Source organism: Sphaerodactylus townsendi, linkage group LG03 (assembly GCF_021028975.2).
Source record: "Sphaerodactylus townsendi isolate TG3544 linkage group LG03, MPM_Stown_v2.3, whole genome shotgun sequence".
Lineage (NCBI taxonomy): Eukaryota > Metazoa > Chordata > Lepidosauria > Squamata > Sphaerodactylidae > Sphaerodactylus > Sphaerodactylus townsendi.
In genome coordinates this window covers 118774581-118785207 of record NC_059427.1, presented here as the reverse complement: position 1 = coordinate 118785207, position 10627 = coordinate 118774581, and the positions used below count along the sequence as shown (strand labels likewise).

At 45.7% G+C, this 10627-nt stretch overlaps 1 protein-coding gene across 1 annotated transcript in view; it reads right to left on the bottom strand.

Moving 5' to 3' along the window:
• Positions 1-495: 495 nt before the first annotated feature.
• The window catches only part of ST6GALNAC2 (ST6 N-acetylgalactosaminide alpha-2,6-sialyltransferase 2), a 44607-nt gene continuing 34475 nt past the window's right edge, over positions 496-10627 (bottom strand). Inside the window, exons 5-10 of the mRNA XM_048492085.1 lie at positions 7669-7834; positions 6203-6341; positions 5721-5824; positions 4628-4711; positions 3222-3321; positions 496-2045 (exon numbers count right to left, since the gene is read on the bottom strand). Of these exons, the coding sequence (XP_048348042.1) occupies positions 1878-2045; positions 3222-3321; positions 4628-4711; positions 5721-5824; positions 6203-6341; positions 7669-7834 (761 nt within the window). The 3' untranslated portion in view covers positions 496-1877. The remainder of the gene's footprint in view (positions 2046-3221; positions 3322-4627; positions 4712-5720; positions 5825-6202; positions 6342-7668; positions 7835-10627) is intronic.

Below are 10627 nucleotides of genomic sequence, written 5' to 3'. Positions count from 1 at the left end.
TGTTGTATTTTTAGATATAAAAAAACCCTTTTCAATTCTGGACTTCTTCATACTGTTAAAGAAAATGTATGCTATAAAATAGCTGAGATGTCCACAGACATCTAAACATGGACTTTATATCTAAATTATAGTCATAAGAACATAAGAACAAGCCAGCTGGATCTGACCAGAGTCCATCTAGTCCAGCTCTCTGCTACTTGCAGTGGCCCACCAGGTGCCTTTGGGAGCTTTCACATGCAGGATGTGAAAGCAATGGCCTTCTGCGGCTGTTGCTCCCAAGCACCTGGACTGTTAAGGCATTTGCAATCTCAGATCAAAGAGGATCAAGATTGGTAGCCATAAATTGACTTCTCCTCCATAAATCTATCCAAGCCCCTTTTAAAGTCAATAAGCAATTGCTAATTTGTTTGACATTGTGTGTGAATGACTGCCTCTAATATTTGTTTGGTGTGAGCTGCTACGTTTACCTTGACAGAAATACTTTAATAGATTACATAAACATAGTCAATTTTATTAAGTTTGCATAATTTATACAAATGTATACAATCTGTACATAATTCAGCATTTCTTGACACACATTTTTTGTGCACATTATATACATTGCCCTGCAGTAGTCAGTCAACTGGTTGTGGCTAGTCGTCCCATACGATGAGAAGGGGCTGCCCTGTTTGTCACTGAATGAATCTGAAGGAAAAACTTTGTGCTTCGTGGGATTGCTAGCAGGCCGGTTTTCATACCCTCGAATGGTTCCGAGAGACTGAGCTGGAGGGTAGGCAGTGTGGGTAGATAGGATGCCGATGTAGTATGAAGGATATTCTCAAGTTATAGGAGGGAAGCCATGCCTGGGTGTTGAGCCCAATGTCATCAAGGGAGACGCTGATGTTAACATTCATTCATCCCACTTTCAGAGCCAGTCAATGAGAAAGTTTCACATGATCAACCCAAAGATTCTATAAGTTCTACAACACCAATTTAGAAGACAGATGGATTTTTTTTTAAAGACAGAGTTTTTAAGCAGGGGGAAAAGGAGGAAAAGGAGGGGGCCCTCTGCCACTGAAAAAAACCCAGTGTGTATAAAAGGACTGATAAAGAAAATGTCCCATACAATTGGGACTAAAGAAGTATGTGCCTGGCCCTGAGCTGAAAATATCAGGCTGTCTCTTCAGCATACACCCTGCACTCATACCTGGAACAGTGCTTCTCGTTCACACACACAAACATGCACTCACTCATCCATATCAGAGAATCAGAACTTGTGGGCCCACAATAGGGCCATAATAGTTAGCTGGCTGCTTTAGAGAGACTTTCTGAGGTTTTGCCACATAGCCACTACTTCACTGCATTATTACTGCACAAAAGGAATGTTTTGTAGCCAACACCATGGAGACAGTATTGGGCTCCTAGCAAATGCAATGTACTCCAGGGCTCCTCTGCCCCATTGTACAGGGAGTTCTGTCAGCTAGAGACCACCTAGGAGGAGGAGTGTAGTGATGCCAATAATTGCCAAACTAGGCAGAATCAACATTTCACAAGGACCAATCATCTCACTTCAAGGAGAAGCATAATGAAAAGTATGCCATCACCAGCAGGGCTGCTAAATAGTCCCTGTTTCCATATTATATCTATCTAGCTCCAGCTTCTCTGAGCCAGAGAGCTGGCAATGGTGTGATTCTGCAGCAGTGTCTCTGGACTATGTTGGCTTTCAGCCACAGACAGATCTTTCTTCTAGCAGGTCAAGCAGCTGCTCCAGTGCTTCCCGTTCGTGTTTGGAAACTGCAGGTTATCAGTTTCACCCACAACCTATGTAAAGACAGATGGGGGACTCCTGTGGTACAGGAAAACTTCCACGCTGAGAGAACCAAGGGTGGGGGCCCCCTTCACCGCTGATACAGCTTCATGATGCCAACCCGGTGCAAGCTCTTCCACAGCTCAGACTCTAACAGCATGTCATGGTTGGCATAGAACACCAAGGGCTTTTTCTCCTGCTCATAATAGTGGTCGGAGAACTTTCTGTAGTTCTCTGTGATGAAGCCGTAGGCACTGACCTGAAAAGAACCAGTGGTGACAGGATGAGCGAGAGATAGGATGGTGCCCAGCCCTGTCTACCACCATGCAACTAAAAGCATCACAAGATGGATATCAGAGTATCTCGTGCTTCCATTTGTCATGCATCCATGGAATGTGCGAAAAAGCAACTTGCCCAACCCTTCCACAGTAAGAGTTGGGGGCTGGTATTTGGGGCGGGGGGGGTAGGGAGTCACCCCAAAAAAGGCAGCAATAAAAGGGAGCCATAAAAATGGATCTCCAAAAATGCTGAATTTGGGAGCATTTTTCAGCCCTGTTTGCCGCACTGCTTTAAGCAAAAAAAAAAAACCTCTTCTCCTTCCCTCAGTTATCAGCAGTCTGGCCAGGTCCAATGTTCAACTGGGGCCTCCAAATCTGAAGTCCACATGGACTTCAAAGGCAGCGGCTTGCGTGATACAGGGTTCAACAGTGATGGACACTGGCCAGGCCGGAGTCAGAGTCTGCCCAGCGGATTCAGCTGTGGGCTGGAGTCACTGAGGATTTGGAGTCCAGCTCTACTACTACTGCCGGCTGTGCCTCTGAAGTGCACTGTTACCTTCAGAGCTGGAGCCTGCAGTTGAATACTGGGCTCAACCTGGCCAGGCCCAGCATTCAACTCTGTCCCTGCCTCTGAAGTCCACAGGTCCTGCTCTGTACCACCTGCTGCCTCTCAGACCCACATAAGTTCATAGGTTTTTTTGGGATTTAGGTTAATAAGTTGAACATTTTCAGAAAAAGCCAATATTGGGGGGTGGGGGGTGGGGAAGGGAATTGAAACTTTCCAGGTCAAACAAGCCTGAAAAATAGCATTTTTTAAAACCCAGCCTAGTGCGAGTTCTAAATGCATGTGGAACTGGCAGTGGAGTAGTGCCAACGGGGCAGAGGAGGGCATGCTATGCCCCAGGCAGTGCTACGGCTGGGCTGTGGAGGGGGCGTGGCACTCTGGGGCACCCCAGGCGCCGTTCCCCCTCACTCCACCCTGGGGAACTGGAATGTCATAAGGGAGCTGCATATTGCTGTCAATTGATGATTATCTACAAGAGTGAAAATCAACTGCAGGGCCTCTCCTAAGGCACTCAGAACATTTTAAAAATCTCAAGCCTGTGGCTTCAGAATTACCAGGTACTGGAAAGATTATACAACGATTCTTATCTTACCTGGTCACAGGTGTGCAGAGCTGTTAGAAGCATAAGGGCACCAGTGCTGGGCATGTAGAGATACCCAAACTGAGTGCTTAGTATTTCAGACCTCAAAAACCTGTAACAGATGAAGAAGTGTATAGCATTAACTTCACAGGTTGTGGAAACGTTTAGAACCATGGTGGCGAACCTTTGGCACTCCAGATGTTATGGACTACAATTCCAATCAGCCCCTGCCAGCGTGGCCAATTGGCCATGCTGGCAGGGGCTGCCAAAGGTTCTCCACCACTGGTTTAGAAGAATGTTTTAAAATTGGCTGTGTCAGTTGTAAGGGATGGGGGGCATAAAATGGGCAGATTTCAAACTTTCAGCCTGCCAGTCTTCCTGACATGCTAGCTTTCCACATACAGGAAACTTCTGAGATAGGGACAGCTTTGAACAATTGCATCTTCCCATGTGTGTTGGCAAGTGGCTTAATTCTGTGGGAGGACAGTACCATGTCTCACACATTTGAACTGGCTCTCAGAAACCATGCAGGACATAAAGGGGGTTTCTAGTTCTCAAAGGCAAAGATTTTTACACACCTCATCCAACCACACAAATTACTCCTTGAACAATGATGCACAATGTGCTCAGTGCACGGTGGGGGCAAATGTCTGTTGCAGAAAGATTTCTTGTACAGGTGTATTTTCTCAAGCCCCGCTTTCACTTTTCATTCTGTCCATGCCAAGCAAGACCACCTCTAGCATGATTTTAATTTTTGCTTCGCCAACAGAGCGGGACAGATTTGCCAGTGGCACACCTTTGCCCTGGACATCTTCTCTCAGCCCATGGCTAGCCACTCCTTCACAGCACTTTGTACGCCTCCCCCCACCCACCCTTTCATGATGTTGGTTCCTTTCTGCTTCCCTCAGTGCACTGATAAGAGATCGAGCACAGCTTCACAAGCACATCTTCAGCACAGCCTCAGTTGACAGGTTCCCTGAAGCTTCCCCCTTGTCCCCCTCTGTAACTTTAAAGCTGCTGATGGGTGGAGTTAAGAGAACCAGGATAAAACCAGAGGCCCCTCTGAGACTTGCAAGCAGCTGCCTCACCCACTATCACCCCCACTTTCCTACTACTCGCATATAAACAGAGAAATCTGAGCAGAGCCCACCACTGCGCAGAGAACAGCTTCGAGGTAAGTGTTCCAAGCGTCATGGGCTTGTGTCTCATGCACCCAGAGCTTAGCTCAATCCACGCCTAAAATTCCAAGCATTGCTATCAGTGTACAGTGACATCCTTATACATTCTGCTTACACAATTTATAAATATGAGTACCCTTTTCCTCTTAATGTAAAAGGCACAACTAATCTATTTTATCTATTTAATGAACATTTGTGTCAGATATAAACATAGACTTTGCTTAAAGGGGAAAGTAATACCTCTCTGTTAGATAGTGCAGGAAGTCTGGGTGCAGCAGCTTGAATTTGTCTGCAGATTTTTCAGATCCAAAGTATTTCTGTGGCCTGCATTAAGAGATCAGACAAAAATGGCTTTCAGTCAGAAGCAATCAGACAGCTCTCAACTGATCCCATGACTGAGGAAGAAATTGAGAATTTATGTAAAACAATGGTACTCTGTTGTTAGGCATCTGGATGTCAGATCTTGAATAAACCAATGATACATATAGATTTCAAGACAGCATCCAAGACATTTTGGTACTCGAGACAGAAAATAAAAGTGAAGCTTCCTTAGGTGAAGAAACAGGACCAATATTACTATAATATTAAATTCAATCAGTGAAGCTGGATAATGTTGAATTGCGCCCAAAATCTATCACTTCGCTGAGCTTCATGGTCCCAGCCAGGGGTCTGCAACCTGCGGCTCTCCAGATGTTCATGGACTACAATTCTCATCAGCCCCTGGATCAGTCCATGAACATCTGGAGAGCCGCAGGTTGCAGACCCCTGGTCCCAACCTTCACTTTCCCCATTATTCTTCAGGCACATGGATGGGTATATGTTTGCAATATCCAAAATCAGAGGTATGAACAAAAAAGGGTTTTTTAAATTTATAAATTTTTCAAGATTAAACATGACAGGCATGTGTAACAAAGGCAAAATAAGGTAATATTCATACCCATAATTACTAATCTAGCATAATTAAGATGTAGAAATAATAAAGCTACATTTGTGGGAACAAATGCAAAGCAAGGCAAATATTCCATAAGTATCACAAATGTAATTTTGAGGGAACAAGATAAAGTGATAATGTTTCAGAGCAGGGGTCGCCTGTCAGAAAATATTTCCACTGTGTGGCTAGCTCACCAGTTTCAAGGTTGTCTCTCAGGTAAGCCTTCAGGATTTGAGAGAACAGGCACGTGAAAGCTGAAGAGAAAGGGTAAGGCAAAGACATAACCCCAAGGATGCCAACCCACAGTTCTTTGCATTACTGACATTCAGGCTGGGTCTGCTCTGGAACTGCTCAAGAAAGGCATGATGGTTGAAACAGCTGCAGAAAAAGAACAGTACTTACTCATCCCCTTTGTCAGAGCCTTCTGGAACAGGGATGCCCAACGCAGCAGATCTGATCATGAGGTAATCGCGTATATCTGAGGGAATGAAAATGTACCGTATGTCCTGCAGCCATGTTAGGAGGGAATGCAAACAAAACAGAAATATCAGACTGATGTACTGTTACATACTTTATTTCTGTCTGCGACAGTGAAACATGAATGTAACTGGATTCCCAACTGATTATGAAGGATTCTTTGAACAATGGGGATCAGTTTCCTACTTGCCCAAACTCCACTATCACCCCCACATTCCTACTACTCTTCTTTCTTTCTTCAAGATCTCAAGAAAGATTGTATGGGGGCCATTATATACACAAAGCTGCTTGCATTTTCCATTCAAAAACACTGTGTGGTAAAAGCCACAATAGCCTGAAGTGCTATGTTGTCAAAAGGCTGCACATATGGACAGAGAAGAGGAACCCCAATAAGGTTGTATATATACCTTGCCCTGTGGTATCTGGGTGAAGCCATATTCTGCATAAGCAATAAGAGAATTCTTCATGGTGTTTACTGTGAAACCATAGAAGGAGGTCTTTGTCCCCACATCTTTCTCAAAGCCTTTGATCACTGCCCCATTGAGCCTGCGAGAGGAAAAGAGGGTCACACACTCTGAGGAATACATTGCTATTCATCAGTAGATGAACTACATGGCATTCCTCAGTATATGCACAAGGTTCAAATGTTTTGGTTCGCAAGTACTAGAACAGGGATTCACAAGATTTTGTAACCTTTCTTCTATCCTCACAAGGGGTTCCACTTGTACGAATGCTGCAATCCCACAGATGGAAATCCCCCATCTCTCATCAAACTGTAATGAAATCTAGCTAGGATTAAGAACCATACGATTTTAACGTCTTAGTGCAATTCTATAAAAGATGCAGTATCTTCTTACTCTAAACAATCCATGAATGACCACACCTTCCAGACTAGAGGACATCCCAAGAAGTCAACAACCAGTCCATCATATATATTACCGAAGGTACAGGAATATAGGGAAAAAATACAAAAAATGGCAAAAACAAGGCAGCTCCCTAGAGAGGAAAATCAGAAACAAGCAAACATTAATCAAGAGCAGTTTTAGCCAATGGGCAACAGGGTCTGATGCCCCAGGCTCTGTGCTGTGAGAGGCCTCACTTACTGGAAAGAAGAATATGACAGAGGAAAAATATGAAAAGACTGCTTGCCTGGCAGTGGCGTATGGCTATAGGGACATGGGGTACCCCATGTCCCCGGGCGCATGCCTTTTGGTCAAACCCCCCCCCCCCCACCGGTGACCAAACAGAGTCACCCAGGGAGCTCCCAGTCCTGCATTTCCCAGCTGCCGAGGGAAGAACTGGGAGCTGCTGCTGCTGCCCCCTCCCTGCCTGCAAGCAAAGGGCCAAGGGAAACTTGCTCCCCAGCTTGCAGGCAGCGAAGAGAGGCTGGAGCCCAACTCGTGAGTAAGTGTGGCTTACTCATGAGTAAGTGGGGTTTACTCACGAACAAGGCACGTTTACTTGCGAGGGGCGCCTGGAGGGATTTTTGCCACCAGGCGCCATTTGGTCCCGGTACGCCTCTGTTGCCTGGGGGTACCCTCTCTGCAGCACAGGAAGTAGGTTGGTGGCAGCCATGGCTCCCACCAACGGCACATCAGGTGACAATTACTCTCTGCTTGGTCCAGCAGGGGGCTGACAGTATGGGTGACAGTGATTCCAGGGCCCCATTCTGAAATTTTGGTAAAGGTCACAAAGACTGCCCTCTTGTGTAGCAACTAGCCAGCCTAATTGGAAGAAAAATCCTGTCCATGGCTAAGCACAATGATTAATGTTTCAGCATCAGAGCACTCCCCACCAAACAACACAATACTAGCTAATCCCCAAATGAGCTTGTGTCCCTTCCCAAAGGTATGGGTTGTCAGCCTCTTTGTACCTGAAGACAAAGTCATGAGCATCTATGTCCTTTCCTTGGTGGGATCCATTCAGAATTCCCCCATTGCCCACCACAGCACAGCGGATGCAGCTGTTGGGGGGCCTCGTCATGGTAAAGAGCCTGCTGTTGACAGAGTCATTGAGGAGCTGCACCGAACGAGCGATAACTGCAGATCAAGGCAAATGGATGCAAGGCATTAGAACACAGGAACCAAGAACAAGAGGCCACAAAAACAAGGAGAGGAAACCACCAATTTGGGATTAGGCATGATGAAAGCACTAAGAAGCAGGAGGGGGCCACACAGGACAAAGCTGGGTTTACTTTTGTCCTCCTAATATACCATTCTGCATTTTTATCGGGGGTGGAGGGAGTAACTCTGTTAAAAACCCAGATAATTCTGAAGAATTAACAAAGACTTTTCAGTAAAAAAACTGTTTGCGGGCCATTTCTAAATGTAAAAGATTGATTCTGAAATTAGAAAGATTCAGAAATGCTGCAGGAGGGAAGGCAGCATGGTTAAGCCCAATCCCATCAGATCCTGAAAACTCACAGGGTCTGCAGACCACCAAGGAAGGCTCTGCAAAGGAAGGCAGTGGTAAACCACCTCCGCTTCTCACTTGCCTTAAAAGCCCCTTGGTGGTTTGACCTTGAATTGGGTGTGTCTCAGGGGCGTACTGCCCAGGGGGACATATGGGGTCAAATGTCCCCGGGCTGCAGCCATTTAGTCACGGGGGGTGGGGGTGGAAAATCGCCTCCCACACCCCTCCTCCTTCCCCCGGGGTCCATACACTGACTTCAAGACCTGGTGCAAAAAAAAAAAATTGTTTGGTCATGGTGGGAAAGGGCGGCCACCCATACAGGGCAGCGGCAGAAAACTCAAGATTTTGCACCGGGCCACATTTTTCCTAGATACGCCTCTGGTGTGTCTTGATGGCAATTGTACACAGAGGCTCCAGCAAATAAAAGAACTGAAAATGTCTTGCTAAATTTTCCTTGCTAAATTTTCCTTCCTTTCTCTTGGCTCCAGGCAGAATTTCCCACCCTTTCCTAGATGGCTAGCTGCAGACCTCTGTGCTCAAGAAAGGTAGCAGTAATCCTGTGAAAGACTGTTTGCCAGGACAAAAGTTCTGTGCCCAAGTATTCTCCAGGCACCATCTCACATCTCCATCCAGCAAGGACTTTCTCCAGCAAGCATTTCCCACGCTCTGGCATCTCTCCCTCTGCTTCCACGTCATCCTCCTCCCTCTCATACAAATGCAGGACATTAGCTGGCCAGGCAGTCAGTGCCATCGGCAAACAAAGAAGGCAGGGTGTGGGGAAGGAAGTGAGACATTCCCCAGCTGCCAACGTCCAGCAACAACAATGGAGCAAATTGTGACAAAGAACCTTTTGGTTCAGGTCAATCACCACAATAGACACTGGGACCTTTTATTCAGGCAACGTCATAAGATGTTGATACCGACATTTGCAAATACAATCCTCCCTCCAGATCTAGGTCTTTAAAGAGAAACCACATACTAGGGATGCCATGAAAAAAATCATGACACTTGCCATTCTGAGCATTTCTACCAAATTAAAATAAAATAAAATTTAGAACACTTTTGGTTGCTACTGCAAAGCAGATGGAGTCTTTCCTCACTCTCCCTTCCCTCTTCTACTCACATGCTTTTATTTCCCTTCCTCCAGGACAACCCCCACCCGCTGCATGTGTGCACTGGAAACTTCAACCTTCAGAATGTGTGAAAGGGAAGGGAGAAAAGAGCCATACAAATGACCACACATTTTCACTAGCCATCTTGCATCTGGATGGAGGAGTCCCCATGAAGCTGGTCACATGGGCAGCTGTAGAGCAACTGGCTCAGGGGAGACATCAAGTGAGGCTAAAGCAAGGACATGAACTCTGGCCACAACTGCAGAAGAGCTGTCTGGTTCTTACAGACAATAGTTATCTCCCTGGACTTCAGACTGTTCATGTGGAAGAGGAGCTGATGCTTGAACTGAATTCAGAGCCCAACTTGCCCCATGCATATGACAATCCTGACTATCACAGTTTTGATTAGGTAGATTGCAGGAGGGTGCTTGACCTTTGCTTTGGCAAACAGGTCTTCTCAAGACATAAAGATTCTCCAGAAGAAGGTGTGTTTACCCACCAATTCTTGTGAATCTAAAATGTTTCTCTGACTCCGAGACTAATTTATCTGCAGAAGTACTGCATGTCCACTAACATGAGCTCTATGTAATTTCTCAAGTCTCTAGCAACAAGAGATATCTCAGGTAATCCCTGGGCAATGCAGAATTTCTGAGTAGACAGGAGTTGTACCTCCTAGGGTGTTAACTTCCTGATCTACTATTGATTAAGATGAGGTCATGGTTATGTTATCTAGGTGTTCAGAAATCTGAACATGCTCCACTACAGAAAGGATGCATTCTTCTCTCACTGCATTATGGGAAAGTCTTCTCCCATTGGGTCAACTTAATCACTTTGTGATTGATGTAGCTTGATATAGTGCTCAGTGTGTTAGACTAGGATCTAGTAGATGCAGATTTGAATCACCAATTGGCCATGCTGGCAGGGGCTGATGGGAATTGTAGTCCATAACATCTGGAGTGCCAAAAGTTCACCACCACGGCTCACAGGGTAGTTGGGAGGTTGAAATGGTGGAGAAGAGAATGTTATAAGCTACTTTTGTTCCTCACCAGGGGAAAAGGTAGATTATAAATGAAACAAACAAACAAACAAACAAACAAATAAATAAATACCTTTTCCTCACTGTCCTAGGAACTCATTGGTTAATGTCGTTCTCACATCCAGACTCCCCCTTTATGCCCCCATCTTCCCCCTCCATCAACTCGGTCTTTGCTGTCTCCTCTGCCAGCCTCAGTGTTGACTTGGGAGCTTAGCGGCACACTTCGCTTGCACCTTCTCCTCAGTGTGTTGACCTCGCTCTCTCTCCTTCCC